The sequence below is a fragment of the Melopsittacus undulatus genome, chromosome Z (genome assembly GCF_012275295.1).
Source record: "Melopsittacus undulatus isolate bMelUnd1 chromosome Z, bMelUnd1.mat.Z, whole genome shotgun sequence".
Taxonomy (NCBI): Eukaryota; Metazoa; Chordata; class Aves; order Psittaciformes; family Psittaculidae; genus Melopsittacus; species Melopsittacus undulatus.
In genome coordinates, this window is record NC_047557.1 from 760012 (window position 1) to 782544 (window position 22533).

Consider the following 22533-nt stretch of genomic DNA (forward strand, 5'->3'; position numbering starts at 1 on the left):
CCAACAACTGGCATGAATTCCTTCCACATTAATTCGATCATCAAGAGAATCCTGACTTTGCAAACTTTAATGACAAACCGTTCCAAGATTTCTGGTGGCTGATTTTAATTGTGTTTTGGTGGAAGAAAGGATACTTGTCCTAAGGAGTGAAGAAATAGCTTAATAATAGCATAATAAACACTCAGGTGGCAGGATGCAGCCAGTTATTTGGCTGGGCTTGTACCATATGCAACATGGAGACATACAAAATTTCAGATGGAGCTTCCCCCATATGCAATACAATTTTTGTGTCTATTTCTGTAAGCATTTTGGGTTTTTTTAGTATCTTAAATAGTTCTTTATTGTAAGTCAATCAAACCACCCTCACTTTGACAGTCTGGAGGCAAAAATAATAAAATATTTAACTCAGTCAAAAGAAATTAATTGATATTTTCCACTGAATATCAGCACCTAACCTGCTTTGCACTGGGCAGAGTGCTTGCCAGCGTGATTAAATCACAGATCCTCAGGAGCATTGCGCCTGCCAGTCTTCATTAAATTTGGCTGTATTAATGCAGTTTTACTTCTTCAATGAAATTAGCAACAAATTCAATAAGAAGCTTAGATAACATCTTTCAAAATAAACAGGAAATGAGAAAATGCTGGGAGGAATAATCCAGCACAGTCTTTATAAACTCCACTTGCAGCTCCTTGTATGCTGAGCTGATGATGTAGAGCATCTGTTGGAGCCAAACCCCACAGAGCTGGTGGTGAAGTGCAGGAGGAAATCACAACCATCCAGTAGCCTGCACTAAGCTTTTCATTTGTTTTAAGACAAAAAGGATTAAAAAAAAATAATAAGATGTTTATTATTATAAAAGCCAAGCACATTCTTTCCCAAAAAGTCCTTTATTTTAACTCCTTCAGGCAAATCAGTGCATGAGCTCTGGTTGTCTTGTGTGTCTTGAAATCCAGGCTCCCACTAGTCACTAAAGGCTGCCGGAGACAGCCTTCCACCTCAGCCCTTGGAAACACAAACCTATAGAATAGCCTGCAACTAACCTTTTACTCAGAGGCATAATGTTTTACACCAAATGCTGGCTACCTTTGAGCATGCAAAAGTAAAGGATTTCTATTAAGTACCTGTCACCAAAGTGATATTCCTGGAAGACGCCATTCTAGAAACAATAATCTTTGCTTCAACAAGACTGGCAATCTTCCATAGCAAAAATATCACAATTTCCAAAACTTCCCAAATTTTTAGGTCCACACAAGTATTGTTCTACCTTGGTAGCCAAGAAAGAGCATTTACAATGAAATACTGAAACCAGGAGCAATCCATGGGGATTGCAATCATGCAGTGATCCATGGGGAGCAAGTGGTGATTGCTGAAGCCAGAGAAGCTCTTCCAATGCCCTGGGAGGACTTTGGAGAAGATCTAAAGGAACAAAGTACCATAGAATAACAGAGTCACAGAACGGTTTCAGTTGGAAGGGACCTTAAAGCTCATCCATTTCCAACTCCGGCCATGGGCAGGGACACTTTCCACTAGAGCAGGTTGCTCCAAGCTCTGTCCAACCTGGCCTTGGCTGAACACTTCCAGGAATTAGGCATAATCTGTGGGGCATTATCTAACCTATACATCAGCTTCAGACCAATCTAGGGGTTACAGATCCCCATATTTGACTGAGTTAACTCAATTCTCTTGTGCCTGAAAGAAAACATTCTCCCAGCATCCAAGAGATTTGCTTCCTGAAACTAATCTTGATTCTCAATTAATTCTAAAAACTTACCAAGCTCCGAAGATGAGCAGGGTAAAAGCTGTCTGGTACCACCAGCTGTCTGTGGGGTATTCCTACCCCCTGCCTTAGCACGACGCAGAGGGTCATGGAGTGGAAAACGAAGCATCCTTTTACTGCATCCAGCATGCTCTATTACAGCAAACTCATCTCAAAAAATAAATAGGAACAAAAGATGTGGCATGCCTATTCATTTTCAGGCAGTGTTAATCTTTACCTGGGACGTAGAGATAGCCCTGACCAATAACTCAGAAAATAACATTTTTCTAATACATTTTTTCAGCACAGCAGCTGCTCTGGCAAGCTCTTTTTTTTTTTTCTTTTAATTTGCTGTTTTCTCACTCTGGTTTGGGTTCTGCTCCTCTTTATGGCAAACAACAAACAGGAAATGTTATGTTGGTATTTCAGTGCAATGATGTTTTGACTCTTTTTTTACAACACTGAAAGCATATTTAGGTTCTGCACTCAACTGTGGAGCATAGTAACTCTGACAAGGTTTTTAAACAGCTGGAAACTTCTGAGAACTTCTATAGGGATGCTGAATATAATTAACACGTAAGACAAGCTGCAGAACGTCCGTGCTGAAAATAAGCTTGTGAATATGCATGAGACTTACAGAAGTTTGTTCCAGGATATTAAAGAGGAGCAGTAATGTTGAAATGGAAGGTAAAGAAAGAGATGGCAAGCAGAAAAATGTGACTTTTTAGATTAAAATGGCTCCATTAGACAAGGCAGTGAAAACTCTGCAACAGCAAATTTTGAAGCTGGTGAAACCTGTAGGACTGAATTCCTCTATTACTGGTGAAGATCATTGCCTCGGGCTGAACTGCTCCAGAAAATTTCAGTTAAAAAATTCAACTGCTTCTATGAGCAAAGTACAGAAAATATAACTTTGTCCTAGTTAAAAATATATGTTTATTCTGGTATGAGGGTTTTTTCTCCCCACCTGAAGGTCCTGTGAGTAGCACCTAGAAACGCTGTAGGAGATTGGGTTTGTAGTGGGGATGTGTCTTTATTGTTCCCCCTCAGCTTCGTAGACACTGGATGGAAAGCCATACAGCATTTTTGCCAACGTAGAAGTCTCCAAAAGCAACCCAACCCACTCATAGGTGGCAATTACAACCCTATATATATATGCACATATTTATTTTCCATGATATTTTATCCAGACTGATTGCCTTCATCCCTGACATCTTCTATGGACCATCACAAGAAGGATTTTAGGCACACACCACAGAGAAGGTTGGACAGCGATTGCATCAGAGATGACTTCTGCTCTAATCAACATGGTTGTTATTAGCTTAAAGGGCACAGATCTGCAGAATGGGCTAAAAATTTTCATCCTGCTGTAGAACACAGATTCTGTTGCATGGTATCCACATGGAGTTATTTTCTTCCCCACTTACTTTCTTAACAAACTAAGAAACCTAAAAACTATTCTATGATTCTAAAAACCATATTGAAATGTCATCCTGCAAAGTCAAGATGTAGCAGTTAGGAAATGCTGGGCAGCCTGTCCCGTGCCCAATTCACTGTACAGAATATGATCTAACTATAAGATACTCTTTCATTTACTAACTGCTCACAAGGCTTACTTTTCACTCCTGTTAAGGAGATAGAGTTACTAAGCTCCTCCTGGGATTTCTATAGCATAAGCACTTTGCAAAGACTAATGAATTTAGCTTATTACTTGTTCATAAGTTTATTTTCACATCACTCCTGTGGAAAGGATGACATTATCCCCTTCTTCACTTGGAAAGATTAAACTTCACTACTTTAGGATGTTTTATGATGCTTACTATGCAATTCTTTAGCAATCTTGCTCTGATATTAGTAGCATGAAGTCCTCTGTTTATTCCAACCACCACTTCTACTGCCTTTGCAATTTTCAAAACTTGAAAGTGAGAGCTCCCAGCCCAACCAGAAAATAAAGACAGCAACTACGGTGGTCACGGTTGAATGACTGACCATGAACAAAACCAGCTCTTAACCACAGAGTGAAACTGCATCAGTCGCTGCTATTTAGAAGTAGAGCTCTAAGTGATCATCCACCTACACACAAGCTGACCTCAGCCTTGCGAGCTGTGGATGGAACTTCTAGCTCACTCTTATACTGATATGCCTCCAGAAGCTGTGGCAGCAGGAGTAAAAGTCTAAGCCATTGCATCTGAGATGAAAGATTTGACTTTTTAAGGTGTTACCGCATGATTCCACCTCCACCTATTTATGCACGTTACTGAGCAACAAGAATATTTGATGGTTGCTGGCAAACATGGGTACATGGTTTCCAAATCCTGACAGCATGTTCTGCACCAAGCACAGGTCAGGCATCCATGAGAAAACATGTGAACAGGCATAGCGCTGAACCACTGTGCCCTAAGACCTGCAAAGAGAATCAATTATAGTTTCACCATAAACTGTTAGGGTGGTGAGGTACTGGAATGGGTTGCCCAGGGAGGTTGTGAATGCTCCATCCCTGGCAGTGTTCAAGGCCAGGTTGGATGAAGCCTTGGGTGATATGGTTTAGTGTGGGGTGTCCCTGCCCATGGCAGGGGGGTTGGAACTGGATGATCTTAAGGTCATTTCCAACCCTAACTATTCTATGATTCTATGATTCTACACAGATTGCTATACAGAAGCATATATAGTACATATATGAACAGTGCAGTATATTTATATTGAGGGGGTGCTCAGGATCATAAGGAGCTTTGAGCTATTGAAGCAAACCAACATTTTTTATGCTCTTTCTTAAATCAGCCCCCTGAGATCAGCAGCAGGATGGCAGTCATTGGCCACCACCTTGTTAGACCTCAGCTGGTGCCTGCAGAAGAAGATAGCATCAACTTAACAAAGTTCACTGTTGAGGCAGCACTTTTCCAAGCTAATTGCTTCCCATGCATGATACCATGCTAACATCCCATGAGGGAATTGTGGGGATTAATTAGTTCATATTTGTTAAGCACTTTGAAGATGAAAAACACTTTCTGAAAGTCAGTTGTGCTACTGCTCAGCCATTTTTCCACGCCAGGTGAGTGTGTTTTCCAAGTAGAGCTTTGCCTCATTGCACTGCAACTATCACACTGCTTCATTATACACATGGATACATCTGAGAAGGAACTTGTTTCATACCTGCGGAAAATCTCTCCTTTTGTTCCCATTTTTGCAGATTATCACCTGCAGAAGTCATACTGTAGACTCAAGAAGCTGCTTTGACAGCATCTCTTTCCATACCATCCCAAGCAGGACCATCATAGCATTTTTTCCCGTTTCATATTCCAGTCATCCCAGAAATAGAGTGGCAAACTGTGCCAATTTGTTTCACTGTGTTTGCTATCTGCCTAGGGAAACTATGTGTGTGACTGTGACCATGGCAGAAAGCTGAAATGGTACCTGGAGCGTAGAGGGGCTGGAAAAATGCCTTCGTTCCAGATTTACCACAGTTATCAGCCAAATGTCACGCAGCCCATCATTGCACTGCTTGGACCTATTTGGTTCAATCTGGTCTCCTGGTTGCTGTGTGCTGCCCTTGGAAAGGCAAATGCAGTCCCTACGCTCCGAGAATCATAGAATGGTTTGGGTTGAAATGGAGCCTAAAGTTCATCCAGTTTCAACCCCCTGCCATGGGCAGGGACACCTTCCACTAGAACAGGTTGCTCCAAGCCCTGTCCAAACTGGCCAGGGATGGGGCAGCCACAGTTTCTCTGGGCACCCTGTGCCTAACAACCCTCACAGTAAACGATTTCTTCATTCTATCTTGTCTAAATCTACCCTCTTCTAGTTTAAAACCATCACCCCTCATCCTATCACTGTCCTATCACCACAGGCCCTACTAAAAGTAAATCCCCATCTTTCCTACAAACCCCTTTAAATACTGAAAGATTGCCCCTGAGGTTCTGAACACTGCCAAGCCTGATCCTCTCAGTAATGAACTCCTTTGCCCCAGTCATACAGCATTGACTCACAGGCTTATTGTTACCTATTTATCAATTAGATAAGGTAGAAACCTTAAGTCTAATGCAACAGGAGATTTCCTTGTTTCCCCTCGTTGTTTCTCTTTCTCCACTAAAACCCACCAATGCTGTAGTTCAAACAGCATCCTTTCACCCAAGCTACAGGTGCTCACTACTGCAGGGGGAGAACAGTGTTGATGCAGGGACCAGCTCATTCCTGAGGTGTCCCTTGGTAGAGATGCCCACCTTCTGCACACCTATTTGAAGGGAGATGCTGAGTCTCAGATGGGAAACCTGGCCCTTTTATGTGTGTTCATCAAAGGCTGGCAGCCAGATTGCATAATCAGACTGAAATAATGCAAGATTCCTTCCTATGAATAACAATTTTAGAAGATTATAATAATTTCCCACACAAACCAGCCACATTGAATAAGAGACTGCATTTTTTTTGGTTTTTAATAAGGTCATTCAGGGCCACCAATTTTACTCACTGGACTTTAGCCAAAGAAATCTACATAAATCTATGTAATTATAAAAAAATTACATTAATTTGCAAGTTATGTGTTCCCCTTTCAAAAATTCCCAGAGGGCCAAATATGAAAGTGGCATATGAAGGTAGGGCAAGTTAGCCCTGGCTGGCTGGTAAAAGGAAATATGCAGAAGAGGTGCTTAAGGACATGTGGATGAAAGGGAATTGCACCCTAAGTCAGCTTAAGACAATCTGTATTACATCTGGAATATTATTAATTTCTTCCTATGTTTATTTGTGCACAGTGATTGACTGAACTAACACATGACTGAGCAGAGGGTAATATCCGCGATGCTAGGAATGCATCATGCTCTCAAGCTCTGCTGACATTCAGTGCTAAAAAGCTGCTCTTGTCAGTCTTTAGGGTGGTGGTAGCTGCAGAGTGAGATGCTGAAGACAGGCAGCAGCACCCAGGGACCCTCTAACATGGAAACAATAATAAAAGTGACAATGTACAGAGACGAATGCAGACTTATTGCCTGTCAGCTGGTAGGGGACAGGAAGAGTGTGGAGGTGAGGGGAAGCAATGGTCCTACCTCATGGGTCTGAACGTCATCATGAAATATATGTCATTGCCCATTCTACTGCCTGGGAGATGAAAATCTGTTTATGAAAGGGGAGACCACTTCAGTAACTATCATCTGACTTCCTATGGCTTGACAACAGAAGACTCAATCATGGAATCATAGAATCCCAGGTTCATCTGGTTCAGCCTTTCCAGGATGATTAAGACAAGATATCCAGCCAAATCTTAACGGTGTCTGATGTTGAGGAGTACACCAATACCCTGGGGAGATTATATCATGGCTGGTTGTTCTCCTGGTGAAATTTTTCCTCCTGTATCCAGTTGGAAATCCCCCCCAGAAGTAACTTGTGCTTATCACCCCTCATCCAGAAAGTCAAAGGAATTGTTTTAAAGGAAGTTTACACCTGTAAATTAAAGGGCATCAAACTCTGGTGTGGATACCCTCCTCCAAAAATAAGCTGTCTTTTATTTGCAGTGTTTCAAGAAAGCTCATGCTTGACTGAAAACACAACTTTACATCAGACTGAGAGAATCTGCATGGGGTTTTAATGCTCTTTAACTTATGTTCATTAACCTTACTGCTGTCATTAATGTCTCTTTGCTACCTAAGTGTACAATACCTTTGATTCACTTAAAAAAGGAGCAAATCATGTTGCAGTGGGTGGGACCATCTCCAGGTTAGCAAGAGTCAGCTCTTGGGGCTGTGTCTGTACCAGGGCTCTGGGATTATGCCAACCTTCTCCTGATATCTCAAAGTCTCCAGCAAAGCCGATTGGACCTTTAAATCCATAACCCCGCAGTGCTCTTAATTTGCTGTCAGGAGGTTGCAGTAGCACAGAATGCTAAAAGTGAGCTTGTCACAGTTGTGTTCTGGTATGTTGTTTCCATTTTGCCTTGCCTGTGTTAGGATGCTCAGTCTTATTTGTCTCTTCAGCTGTAATAGTAGCATTCCTCTCTTTTACAACCCTTCTGTTCTTTTATTTTTTTCTTTTTTAATTGCAAGATGTTCTCCAGTCAAAACAATTACAGAAAAGGCATTAGAACACAGAGGACTAAATAACAAAGAAACCAGAGAAAGCAATGTGGAATAAAATCTGGCGGTATTGCAAAACTGAAATAGCACAAACCAGAATTAGAGATGAGTGAATTATTTACAATAAGTAATTTGTCTTCCTGTCTGCTTGCAAATGAGGAAAAGTTTGATATATCCTCCAGCTCATTCAAGAAATCTGAAGAAAATATGTTTCTTCATAATTCCCTCACGTGAAATACAAAGGTGACAGACATTTTATCTATTGGTCATATAGCATCATGTCTGCTTTTTATAGGGCAAGCATGGAAGCATTTTGACAGCAACAATTTGGATGGCTACATTAGAGCCTGAATTCTACCAGATAATGTCTGGGCTCAAATGCTGCAGCCCCGACACAGCACACCATACAGAGGTACTGGAAGAGCCAACCCACTCACCAGATCATGGTAAATAATATAAATAACATTTTGCTCTAAGACAGAATGAACACTTTTAAAGTTCAGTGCAATTCTGGAAAGCACTTAAATCCTTAATTCAAGGCCAAATTGTAACAGGGATTGCAATGCTAAGACAAAAATACTTCGAAGATCCTTACAGAACTTCCAAATGCAAGAGGACTTTATCAAGCTCCAAATTTTGGAAAGAGAAAGTAGGGCACTGCCAGAGAGAGATGAAAGCAACCAACAGAATTAAACCTTTTCTCCTAAGCCAGCTGGGATTAAAACACAGACCTACAAACTCCCAGTTATCAACTAAAAGCATCGCTTCTTTATTATACAAATTTTGTTGGGAAGATAACAGCTCCGCTAAGTTCAGTTGCTTTATCTGATTTTAAAAACAATATCACGTTTATCAGGACTAATGTTTTGCCGGTAATTTTCAAGGAACATATTTATAAATGAATAAACTGTTTACCACAACACATCAAATTAAGAAGAAGTATATTTAGGAACCGATTTGCACTGCTTTGGTTGTTATCATTATAAATTATTTTGTCAGCCTAACTGCCTAATTGGAAATGGATAAGGATCTCTTAAGGGAGCAAAAGTAAATATTAGAACAACTGAATGATGTGCAGCATCCAAGCATGCTTCCTGGCAGAGATGGAGGCATTTGTGCCAACCTGCTTATGGGTTTTGAAGAGCTTCTGACAACAGAAAAACCCTCATAAAGTCAAGGTTTTCTTTGGGAAGATCTGAATCCTCCTGTGTTTGGATGAAGCAGAGCCAGAGCTAACAATGGCATGCTCATGGTAGAGCACAGGACAAACAGATCACCACGGGGCTAAAACAATATTCTGCAGTTTCCCCTAGGTATCCTTTTTCTTTCATGCCCAAGCAGTAATTGCCTGAGTGGAGCTGGAGGCTTTCACAATGACAACAAATGGGAGAGCCCTGCTCAAGGTTGGATTTTTACTGACCATGGATATATTGGCTGTTGAAGAAAACCATAATTCAGTTGCTCAAAGGAAATGCTGCAGGTCAAAACCATTTTTTGTTTTGTGGAGAGAAACACAAAGAGCTTTCCAGCTCAATGGGCATTAGACACCCTCTCTGCTTTCACTTTGCACAGACCCTGTGATGGGCAAGCTCATGGTCGTGGTCCTTCAGTGCTCACTGGACAAAATTACTGTTTGGAGGCATCTTAAACCAAATATAAACTTTTTACCTCATTCATATTAGAAATCTCATAATTGAAATAAGCTACTAAATACAACTCAAGCAAAACTCCAGATCCACTCTGACTGAAAACCTTGCCTGGGGTAAATCATATGGCAAAGGGAATTTTCAACCAGACAAGCTGCATTAACATTAGGTACAATTGCACAGAGCATTGTCAATAGCTGTCTTCAGTCCCTTTCTACACTGTGCCAAAAAAAAAATCCCAAACCAACAAGCCAGCTCTTATTTTTTTCTTTTTTTTTTTCCTTTTTTTTAATGATTTAGGAAGAACATTACATTTGTTTCTGTTTCTGTTAACGTCTTGAAACTTATTTTATACTCAGAATCTATTAGTGAAGTATAATATTTGTCATATATTTCTTTGTTCAGGGCTTCATAGATTAATAACATCACAGACTGGTCTGTGTTGGAGGGGACCTTAAAGCTTATGCAGTTCCAACCTCCTGCCATGGACAGGAACACCTTCCACTAGAGCAGGTTGCTCTAGGTCTCATCCATACTGGCCTTGAACACTGCCAGGGATGGGGCAGCCACAGCTTCTCTGGGCACCCTGTGCCAGCGCCTCAGCACCCTCTTAACTACATTTAATCCATAGACATAAAATAAAAATATAAAACCATAAATGCAATACAAAGGTATTGTGCACTTTTAGAATATATGGAGCGTACCAAAACAGCCTTCTCCGAGAGGAGAGGAACAGGCTCAAAATCTGCACATAAGGAAGTGCAAAGAATTGCCAAAATAACACAGGAATTGTGATGGCTGAATTCCAGATAGAAACACCAGAATCCGTCAAAGTGCTGGTTCAACATCAAACGGATGCCTCTGGCTGAGCCAGGGTACAGCCCACTGCTGCGCCAAGGGACAACCGTCCAGAAGCATGATAGATCACATTTTAATCATTTTTTATGATACCAAGCTTGTAGGCACGGCAGTTATAACTGTTTCCAGGGGTCAGTGAGCTGAACATTTTCGCTATCATTAAAATCCCTTTGAGATCAGTAAAGTTTGACTTGGAATGTCGATGTTGCTCACATTAGAAAGGATATTGGTACTTTAACCTGGCATGTTTGTTTATTTCCAAAGACATGCAGAAATCATCTTGTCTTGAGGATGGAAAATAAAATACCAGCATTTAGCCCAGCATCTCCTTCCTCTCGGCTCTGGGAGAGGGGCAGAGCAGCACCTGCTGTCTTCTACCTATCCCATTCCTCCTGACCTTGCCTTTCTCCTTCCCTAGGCTTTTTATCGTTTCTCTCAGAGATACCCAGGAACATATAGGCTCTACTAATCAGTGTCATAGCTCATTAATTTGCTTTATTGGTCTCTGGGTAAACCTCTCTTGCTACACTGTTCAGAAACTACTGAGTCTTTATCATTAAGAAATAACTGCCCAGAGCTCCTACTCTGTGTGTTGCCTAGGTACATTAAGTGGCTTAATAGTATCTCTAAATTTATCTTAAATAGAAAGGTGGCCAGAACATTCATCACCTTGAACAAGGTTTAATCAAATCCCATAACATAATGAATCTGTCCCATTTTAACACCATAACCTTTGAGTCTTTATATGTACTCAGCAGTGAGGTGCTGGAAGTGGACAATACCCTTAAAGTGCAGCAAAAATTACGGTACTATACAAGGTATATAGCTCATCACTTGTGTGATGCACTTTGAAGTGCACAATTATAATGCTTTCTTGATTACGATACATCTTCCAGCAGCGAATTCAAGGGATATTTTCTAAGATGACCCACAAGCAGTTTTGGTCTCAGAAATGTGTATAATTAAAAGCAAGAATCAGAAGGTATTGATCTACAAGTTTCAGCAAATTTTCTCCTTTTAAAGGTTAAGCTCAGTACTCATTACTATCCCTTCCTATATGTAGCAGATTTAAAGGTTAAAGAGCTCTTTTTGTGAGGTCCTCTCCATACTAATACTTCTAAAGGTTACATACATTGTTTCTAGAGGACACATCTCTAAATAGTGGTGACAGTAATTCTGATTTTACTTTTGTGTTCTTTAAAACTACTTACTTGATGTCGATTCCTTTATGAGGAATCCAATCTTAATTTCCAATTCACAGCTCACCTTTTCATAAAGCCACATTCATGTGCATCTGAAAGCTTCAGTTTCCTCAGTGCTTTATGAATACTAGCTAATTAAATAAATTACTTCGCTTTTCACACTTTGCAAATAATTTGCTAAAATCCAGATAACTACCTATTGTTTCCTCACCCTTGCCGTGTGCACAGGGTTAGCCCAGGCACTTAAATTTATTGCTTGGCTGACTGCTGCTGAGCTTTGTTACTTTTTCCACTTCTTGATTCCCCATCCCTTCTGGAAGGTGTATTTTGGTGAATGGCACTGAAAGTGCAGTTTGTTTGACAGTATAACCAACCAGTTATTTTCTGTTTCTCAGTTTTCCCCCAAATGAACTGTACTGCCAGAATAACCATTCCATTATGTCCAAGTATCTTACCACTTAGCAATTCTGTTAGTATTTCACACTTTGAAAGAGTTTTTCAGGCCTCAGTCCTTCTGCTTGTAAAATGGGATGAGTGCTGGACAACTGCTGTGCTTTGGGTCCAGAATGGGCTCTGCTCCTGGCCAGACTGTATCTGTGAAATTCAGCATTCAATACAACTGGAGATGAAGGATGGATCAGTGTTTCATGATCCTCACACACAGGGGGTGGGGTAAGAATGGAAGGGCTCCCCATCAGTCCCATCAGTTGGATGGGAGACAGCTCTTCTACCCCAGGTCATCTCATTGCACATCCTGCTGCTTTCTTAGGCAGTTTTAAACTTCATTAGCAAGATAAAAGAATATAATAGAATAGATTTGGAAGTGGAATTAGAATTGAAACTAGAAATGGAATTGAAATAGAATTAGAAGTGGAATTAAAATAGAACAGACTAGAAAAGACTAGAACAGAACAGAATAGGATGGAACAGAATAGAACAGAATAGAATGATGATAGTATTTTCAGTAGGAAGGGTCCTAAACCAACCATCTAGCTCAACTGCCTGACCTCCTCAGTGCTGACCAAAAGTTGAATCACGCTGTTATAGGCATTGACCAAATGCCTCTTAAACATTGCTAGGCTTAGGGCGTTATTCACCTCTCCAGGAAGCCTGCATCAGTGTTTGACCACTCTCTTGGAAAAGAAATGCTTCCTCATGTCTAGTCTAAGCATTATAAATAGTGCTTTTTTGGGGGAAAAACACTTTCCACGCCAACCAAGTGTTTCACATGTGATAAAAGACACTAAACAGGATATATCACACCTACTTCAAGCAGTCTGTCCAGACTTAAAAGACACATTCTTTCTTGATATTGCTTTGTCATAAAGGGCCCAATCCATCCTTGTCCTCCGGTGAGCCAGTGGCCCTACACGGGGATGATGTACAGCTCAGCAACAATTCCTCTGAAGGTTTAGGATGCATTTATAGCACATTTTAATGCACATTTAGTAGCAGAGCAATTTTAAGCAGCTGAGCTAAATGCAATTTGACAGAATGGTTGATCTCTTCGGCTGTGTTGGAGTATATTGCTTGCTGTCAGTGCAAAGCAGGCTCCAGACCCAGATGCCAGGCAATGAAAGAAAAGGACTTTTTCAGTGACAACATCTGGCTCCTGTGTGCCTCACGTCTGTCACAGAGCACCCCAAGGCACATCTCCTCTTATCTGCATCCTTCTCAACCACAGAAATCAACATTGGGACCAAATTCGTAAGGGGAGGAGGAGAAAGTTGATCATGTTTTGACAGCTTTAAAATGGTGAAAGCTTTGTTCCATGGACTGTCAAAGATAGTTTGATGATAACTTTAATTTGGAGACCACTAAGCATTTTCCAGCTGAGTGGCAGACCTAAGTGTGTATGATGAAAAACTCCTGATGAGGCTTGTTTCCGTTAGATCACATCCACAGATCTTAGTGGATCTAGTCCACAGACTAGTAAATATGGGTTAAAGTAAAATGTTCCATAGGAAAGTGCCTATGACATCAGGCAGCCAGATGCCTGACTGTAAGTGCTTAAATCTTTTGGACAAAATAATTTAGAAAAGATAGAGAAACAACAAAAAAATATCAATGTGATTTAAAAAAGTATAGCTAGCTCCAAAGTACTTATCTGCCCTATGATACCCTGCAGCATTTATCACTTTAGGCACTGTTCTTCATTACAAAACATTAAGACGGTTGAACATAATTAAAAGCAGAGTTAGATGATGGGTCCCTGACCACAATCTGCCCTTGTCTGGGCTGATCCCAAAGTCATCCTTATGCCAGCCAGCTGTGATTAAAACCCCAGTACACCAGGCTACGGCTTGATTTGCTGCTATCACTGCTCTACCTCCCACCAAGGTCACAGCCTCATGTTAAACTCATTCAACACTCCAAAATTGTGGTCCAATCAGCAGAAACACTTTGCAGCCCTGAGGGGTTAAAGTTACCATGAATATGGAGCATCCTTGGAATATGGATACCTGTGTATATGAGCAGTGTGAAATTAAGTGATTTGTTAGGGGTGGAGGTCCTGATACCTACTAACCTAACCTTTCAGACAGTAAAATATGTTTTCCACAACTGCAGAGATTTTGCTTGGAATAATTGACCACATGAGGTAAAAAGAAGGGGAGAGTTTTACTCAGTGAATGTTAAACAATACAATTATTCATACCAGAAAGAGCTGCAGATAGTACTCAGCTAAATATTATACATGTGGAATTCAAGTCTGTGATCCACAGCTAGCTTAAGCCACCTTTTCCTCTGCTGAATTTAATACAACCACCTACATTTTATTGATCTGAACTAAAGAATAAGGCAACTCTTCTTGCAGTTTATTTTAAAATATATAAATATATATATATTTCATAAACACATATATATATATTTTATAAACAGCACCAATTTTATTTGTGGTATGTTTCTGCAAACATGAATCATGGTGACTGTGAAGTCTCTTTAGGTATAGATACAAACACTAAACACAAAAGAAATGAGAAATAAACATTTCATGTCTTTTGTCTTTCCTCGGGAGATTGTTGCTGGTTATGTTCTCAGGGCCCTAACTACCATATGAAAAATCTTACCCCAGAAGCAATCCCTATTCATTGAACTGGAACTACATCCCAGGATTAAACTGCTACTTAAATACGACCAAACCAATTCTGCTTCTACAGTTAGTTCTAATTATTTCTTCACTTTTCTCCATATTTTAAAATGAGAAGAAGAAATAAAGTTACATACAGTTTTAATTAAATAAATCTATAGCTATTTCTGCACTTTAAATTTGTTAATTAGTAACTAGCATTAAAAAAATTACAGAAAGTGAAAACCAACAATATTTAAAGCAAGGATGTAAAGAAATAAACAAACACATAAACAGCCACACATAGTTGCCTTCACACTGGTTCTTGAAAATGGGTGGGGGAAGCAAGCTCAAAGGAAGAAACAGATCTCAAATCAAAGACAAAAGGAGCAAACTTTCAGCTTTCTAGCTCATGGCCTCCAGCTAAATCAACAGCTGGGCAGAAGTAGCAGAAATGGTATGCCAGCTCAAAGGAGTCCAGACCTGCCAGATCTCCCCCAGAGTAAGAATACCATTTTCTTGCTTTGTTCCCCCATGTACAGCAAAATTCATGTCCTCTTGTTCTTTTTAAAATTTCTAAATTAAAAAAATATATATCTTTCAAAAGATGCAACTTTCAGTAATAGGTTTAGCTTAGAGTCTACTCTTACACATTTTATATTTCCTAAAAGCCTGGTATAATTTTTTCCCCCTTTTTTGATCTCTGCTGGTCAAAATTTGGCAATTGCCACATTCTTTCTGCCAGAAGAAGCTGTTGATCCAGATATTTCTTGGTCAAAACTCTATTCAAAAATTAAATATTATACATGTCTTTTTGCTTTAAACGAAGGAGGGTATTTTCAAACAAAAGAAATAAGGAATAAATCTCTTATTATATCACCTATCTCTAATAAAAATATCTGTGGAAACACCCTACGCACTTCTGATATTGAATTGTCTCCTTACTTGTCTCCACCATGTCTATGTTGCATTTTACAGTGAAATCTCTTTCTAGCATTGAACTGTATTTCTGTCGTAGTCCTCACCATTATCAATTTTGATCTGATCAAGCTCACCAGTCACAGAATACCATCAATATTAAGCAATAATCATGATAATAGGAATTCATATCAAGCATCTTCCATTTGCTTGGCCATCTCCGTTATGTTATTAAATTAATAGATCTGCCACCACTGAAGAAAAATAGCACAAAGAGAGAAATCTTATTAAATTAGAAATAAAATTTTAAACAATTCTGGGAACTGCCGAGGCCAGCCTCTGGGCTCTTCTGTACACCATTCCAGTTAGCAAACTCAAAGGGTTATTTAGTTATTTGTTTAGATTTAATCAGTTTGTGAATTTTAAGTCTTTAATTAAATTAATTCTGACTGCTGCCAAGAGAAGAAAAAAAGAGAACACAGTAAAAAAAAGGACTGCAGAAATACTATATTCATAGTTATTGCAGTCTTTTATAAGAAAGGGGGACTCTTTTCAGCATTAGCTTAGTTATGCCTCAACCACCAATGCCATAGAAATTGTACTGCAAAAGAACAGACAAAGTGATTTTTTGGGAATGGTCTTTCAAGCTAATTCTTCAATTTGAAAAGCCTTTTCATTCCTTAAGATTTAGCAAGTTCAGTTCATTTCTGTGTTTGTTGTTTCAAATTACTTAGATATAAACATTTAAATTCTATTCAAGCTTATCAAGATTTGTTGGAATTCATTGGGTCTTTCTTATGTCTGCATTACCCGTAGGATACAGCCCAAAAGAGTCTCAAATATTTCCATGTATCTTTTACTCTCTGATAAAGATCCCCATTTCATACATACACACCCAAGTATACCTTTCTATGCAGTTACTATGTCACACGCATAGTGCCAGCTTACCAGCTTAGAAATTGATGCCCTGCGATGCCAGCGATGTCATAATCATAGACTGATTTGTGTTGGAAGGGAGCTTAAATCTTCCACTTTCCACTGGAGCAGCTGCTCCAAGCCCCTGTGTCCAACCTGGCCTTGAGCACTGCCAGGGATGGGGCAGCCACAGCTTCTCTGGGCACCCTGTGCCAGCGCCTCAGCACCCTCACAGGGAACAGCTTCTGCCTAAGAGCTCAGCTCAGTCTCCCCTGTTCTGTCCGGTTCAAGCCATTCCCCTTGGCCTGTCCCTACAGGCCCTTGTCCCAAGCCCCTCTCCAGCTTTCCTGCAGCCCCTTTAGGCACTGGAGCTGCTCTGGGGTCTCCCCTTCAGGAGCCTTCTCTTGTCCAGGCTGCCCCAGCCCAGCTCTCTCAGCCTGGCTCCAGAGCAGAGCTGCTCCAGCACTCGCAGCAGCTCCATGGCCTCCTCTACATTCTTTCCATCAGGTCCACATTCTTCTTACTTTGAGGGCCCCAGGGATGCTTTGGAAGGTCTCAGATCTGTGCAGGAGATGTGATTTGCAGAGCAGGTAAAGGCAGACTCCTACTGCCCACAGCAACCCTTGCCTCAATCTACAGGTGATGGAGAAGTCCTCCTGTTACCACTAGTGCAGCTCGCCAGCACTCACATTTGGTCACATAGAGGAGGACTGAGACCTGTTTCTATTGCTTATCCAAAACCAGCAGCCATGTATGATATGCCTATGGCAGGGTGGTTGGAACTAGATGATCTTAAGGTCCTTTCCTACCCTAAATATTCTATGATTCTGTGATTCTATGGTTTAGCGAGACACTCATATTTTCATTTAAAATCCATGTAAAATACAGCTGCAAATTAATAATCCATTAAGGATTACAATATTATATACTCTGCGACTGGAAACATACCAAGACCCCTGATGATGGTGGATAAAGGCACAATTTATGCGCAGTCCATCCTGTCTTACCCCATCTGTATAAACTATCTCCACCTGCGAGTACCAATAATGCAATAAAACATCTTAGGATAGGAGCATTCACATGCCATCCAATGAAGCACTGTACCCTGCAGCTTGTTTTCTATTTTTGTTCTACGTACTTCAAATGTAAATGATCACCACAAAAGGTCACAAAATGTGATCAATTGCTCTCTGACATTTTACCTTGAGAATAAGCAAGAAAAAGTAAACATAAAGGTTTGGAACAAGATGTGCCAAGACATCAATGCCCTTTGGGCACTACATGTAAGAGGAATTTAAAAGGAATGGGAGCTGGGTGCATTATAAAACAAAATATAATCATAATATATGTTTGACGTCCTGAAAATGAGCAGTGTAAGAGAAAGACCAAACTGACAGGTACTCAGTGCTCCCAGCAAATCAAAGATACATAAATGTTCCCTAAACAGCAGCTTAACCTCGTCCGTGAGCCTGGGGCTCCTACTCCTTGGTAGCTGTGCAAATGGAAGCCTCCAATGATCATGTCCAAAGGGACACCTTGACAAGACACAACAGGTTTCGTGCTTTAAAGTGTGAGCTCTTCCATGTTCCAAATGAAACACTGAACTTAGGTGTGGAATAAAAGCTTAAGTAGTTCCAGTAAATGGAAGGAATGAATAAAAAGAAAAGGAATAATCTCAAACACTTTTCAAAATATATTAAGACAGCACTCAACAAGTAGTAAGCATAATTAGCACCTATTATGTACAATACGATATTATGAAATGACATCACCACCATTCATTTGTGATATGGAAATGTTGGACTTTTTAGTGGAGGAAAGTAATGGACTTAAGAGAAAGAGATACACCTTTCAGAAAACAAACATATTTGTTGGAATAAGCAAGATCTCTAATAACAGACCTACCTGCATGTGGTGTTTATAAATATTTCTCTCCCACACCAGCTTTTCCCAAGAATCAGCTCTGCTTCTCATTATTCCCCTAGATTGCTCCATTTAATCAAAGCACAGCTATGTTTATTGCAGGTGTTGCTCTGCAATCAGAGAACAGCTTCTGCTGTTCACCTAAGTTTAATTGACAGTGCTGCTGCTGAATCTCCTCTGGAAAAATCACTGCTCCTCTCTGAAACTGGGTGTTTCAGTTCTTGTTTTAACAACATCTAATAGACAAGTCCGGGGAACCTTCTGCGAGGGTCAGGGTGGCTTTTGTTGTATATGAAAAAGCTACAGAAAGCAGGAATACATCCACAAACACCTGTGATCACAGGCCATGAGGTGCTGAGCACATGGCAAGACTTACCCTGGAGTTCACCACTTCCAAGGAAACGTTCTGAGGCATCGCACTGGGCACTGAAAGTGAAGAAAAGCACAAAGAAATGGGAAGTGTTATCATTAGTATCTAAGTCAGGTTACACAGAATATTTCTCCTGGGGGAAAGAAAAGAGTGCAGCTTTTACACCTAGTTTATAATCCAGTCATAACCGTGCAGCTAATCCACGTGGCACTTCAGTGGTCCCCTAGGGAGAAGAAAAACAAATGCATCTGTTCATTTTTTCCTATTTTTGATAGACCTGTTTGTAAGCCCTTTAAACAGCCAGTCAGAAGGCTCCCTGCAGTGAAGCCAGCTACTTGAACTCAGTTATTTGTAACAAACTTGGTCAGAAATAAATACGAACATGCTGCAATTTCTCTGGCTTCTGTGTATTAAAGTGCATTTCAGAGCATATACAGATGGAGCAGGATATTTTTTTTCTCAATGCACCACTTTTTAAGAGGATGCCTAAGAAAGAAAGGTAAAAGAAACTTTGTCTTTAGGTGTTATTTAAAAAACAGTGGTTTACATTGAGGCTTTGCTTGTCATACACAATATAATCCATACTGGGTGTTATACAACTAATCATAGAATCATAGAATCAGGTAGGTAGGAGAAGATGTTTAGGATCATCAAGTCCAACTAACTTCATTATATTAATTCTTATAGATATACTTTAATTCTTAAATGGGGTGAATAGCTATACAAAATATGGTCTTACAAAGGTGCTTCACGAGGTATTAATGAGAGTTTGGCACCTGTAGCCTTAAATAATACAAGTGTTTCTGACACAAGGATGATTTTTTTCCCCATCTTTTAAGTTCCTTTAATTTCATGCTCTCTTTAACTACATTTATAGGAAAGAATAGAGCAGTGCAGATCTATTTATCCCATCCTGGCAAAGGATAAGGCTCTCACCACCAAGGCGCGGTGAATTCTCTGCATGGTTGGACAAACTGTTATCACCTAAATATTTCCTGACACGTTTCTGCCTGTTTTCCACTCCATATCTATGTATTTGTTTCCGACACGCTTGTGCAACAATGGCTCAAATTCCTCCAGCTGATGGCATACATTAATTCAACCATTGAGGAGCAAAGAGCTTTAAAAATAAATTCATAGCTGGTGATGCATCAACTGCCTGACGTGAACCTCAAGTTTTATTTTCCTTTCAGACAAATAATACCTGCTTGCTAACCTGTGCTGCTGAAGAGCTGAAAAGCAGATATGCAGTTTATTCTCACAGGAAGGTGGTCCTCGATTTGGAAAGAAAAAGCTGAAAAATCATCGTGGTGAGTGAACTACTGAATTTAAGAATAGTTTGCATTGCTATATACTACAGTATATTATTTTTTCAGTGTATAAGTATGAATATATCAAGTCAAAGAGTTGTTTAACATATATGATACTAACAAGAACTCAGGCAAAATCATTCTCGTTGCAGTTCTCCACACATATAGATTGGTTCAACAAAGATCTACAGGAATGATCGGAAACCTGGAACATCTTAGAGATCAAATAATTTTATTTAAATAACTGTAGTGTTAAGAAGTGCTTGGATTATTATCAGCTGTTATCTGAAGGAGGAAGGACTTCTGGCCATGAAAGAATAATTTAGTAGGTGAAGAGTTAGGAGCTGGAATCCATCTCACTACAAATCAGGCATACCTTCCTTTTCACCTCCTTCATCTTCACTGAAAATTGCTGTCTGGGGGTGTGGGACATATATCACCAAGCAAAATGTAGCCATAAGTATTTCTGTAAGTCACTTTGGCCAAAAACTTTCACCAGAATGAACGGGTGACATTTGATGTACTGTATAGAGATGGACATGGGGGGGTTACTGTCTATATTGTCTCTTTATATTGTTTCTGTGTATACTCTAAATTGTCCATGTAATCTGCCAGCTGTGGCAGATGGAGATGATCAGTGCACACTGGTTTAACCTCAGCACTCTGGAAGAGGCAGGCTGCATCCACAGCGAGGAGTCACCCCTAGCCCAAACACCTCTGAATCTCCAAATAGTTTAATGGGCACTAATATGACAATAAACACCCCTGTGCAGTTATTAAAGGAAAGGAAATGGCTGCAGCAAGCCAGATAGATGCTGCTTTGCTCAGTTTATTTCCAGCTCCTCTTCTGAACTCTGCCTGGTCACATCTATGTTCAATAAACAAATCCCTGAAGTACATCCTCAATGTAGCATCCTCAATGCATGCAGCTGTTTAAGATTTAAGTCAGACAGAAATAAGTCATTTGTCAGTGCTAATAAGAAAATTATATTTTAAATAAGGGCTACAAAAGAGCAGAAGTAACAACAGGTAACACCAGGAGGGACTCACTGGCAGCAAATTCCCACATTAACACCCTGTCCTTCATGAAGGCTCCATGGAAAAAGAAACTTCCTCAGCTCAGGGATCCCAAGTCACAGAGAATGGAAAACGTGCAAGGTAACAAAAACCTGTAGCCTGAGTCTGTTAGGAGCTCCTGCAACCCAGAGCTCTGGACCATTTTGCTTATCCTGCCTTACGTGATTTGAAAGTAGGCGTTTAAGGAATATACAAAACCAACTTGACATCGTGCACTTTAACATCCCAGACCTCTCCATCACAGCAGATGGCCCAGGCTGGGGCACGCAAGCATACTTGGCTGCAGGAGCTGAATGCCTGTCTCAGCTCTGCCCTGACCTCCCAGGGCTCTGCACGCAAAGAGTTTCCCTGTTCAGTTGCTTTTGTATCTCTCCAGATTAGCAGCTTTAGAAATGAGTTGATTTCTCCAATGCAGCGGCTCTTGTTTGTTTGTTTCCATACTGCCCATGACAGCGCAAAGTTGATCTGAGGCATTGCTGCTGCAGCAGAAAACAGGACATGGAACACTTCACCTCCCATAACACAGAGGAGATGTCACTGACCACACTCCCTTCATCTGGAAAAATGCCAGATGGAAAACTGTCTCTATGATGTACTTTGCATTGCATTGAATAAGAAAATGGAGATGTTTTCGGACATTTCTGAATTAGCTGGATCTGATGAACGCTGGTAACTCCCAGAAAAGCCTGTTTTCATTGGAGGATATTTGCACTTGTTTGTGAGCAAGGCAGAATTGCTCAGAGCCCCAGATTCTCAAATGTGATTCTTCTCTCCCCTCACTCATGGGCCACAAATGCTCATCACAGCATTTCACCATTGCCACCTTAAATCTTCCCTTCACGTTACTCACTAAAATCTTGTTGCTACTGCACATAATTCCCCTACCAGAAAAACTTCTCTTCAGCTTTCTTTTTTATTTTTCCCCACTGTTTTTCTTTCCATTACTTTGATTATTTCTCTTCTACGAACGCTTGTCACATTTCCCAATTTTGTTGCGTACATGAACATAACTGATGCACTCTTCATCTTCAATCAAAACAAGAAATAAATCCAGACCTGACCCAGCATCGAACTCAATCACAGCAATACTGGATGTCTTTATTCCTTGCTCAGTGCTCAGTCAAGGAGATGTTTTGAATTACCAAATCAGAGACCCAGATTTAATATCTCGGGTTGCATAACAATCAAGAGAGCTCCCCGGCAAACCCAGTGCCTGTAAGATTACAATTACCTCCTCCAGCTTTATATCTTGATCAAATAAAGAAATTGGATGCGCCTGGTAAAATTTGTTTTTTGTTTATTATTCACAGTTTAATTATACTGTTAGGAATTAGATAAGAACTCATTTTACCTAGTGTTAGCTATGCAACAAGAAATGAACAGAGACAGACACATCCAGCCTCTTTGTCTCAGCATGGGGTGACTCAGGGT

At 40.3% G+C, this 22533-nt stretch overlaps 1 protein-coding gene across 1 annotated transcript in view; it reads right to left on the reverse strand.

Annotated features, from left to right (window-relative positions):
* DCC (DCC netrin 1 receptor) overlaps window positions 1–22533 on the reverse strand; it is a 428960-nt gene that overhangs the window by 123091 nt on the left and 283336 nt on the right. Inside the window, exon 13 of the mRNA XM_034072648.1 lies at window positions 18722–18771. Coding sequence (XP_033928539.1) covers window positions 18722–18771 — 50 coding nt within the window. The remainder of the gene's footprint in view (window positions 1–18721; window positions 18772–22533) is intronic.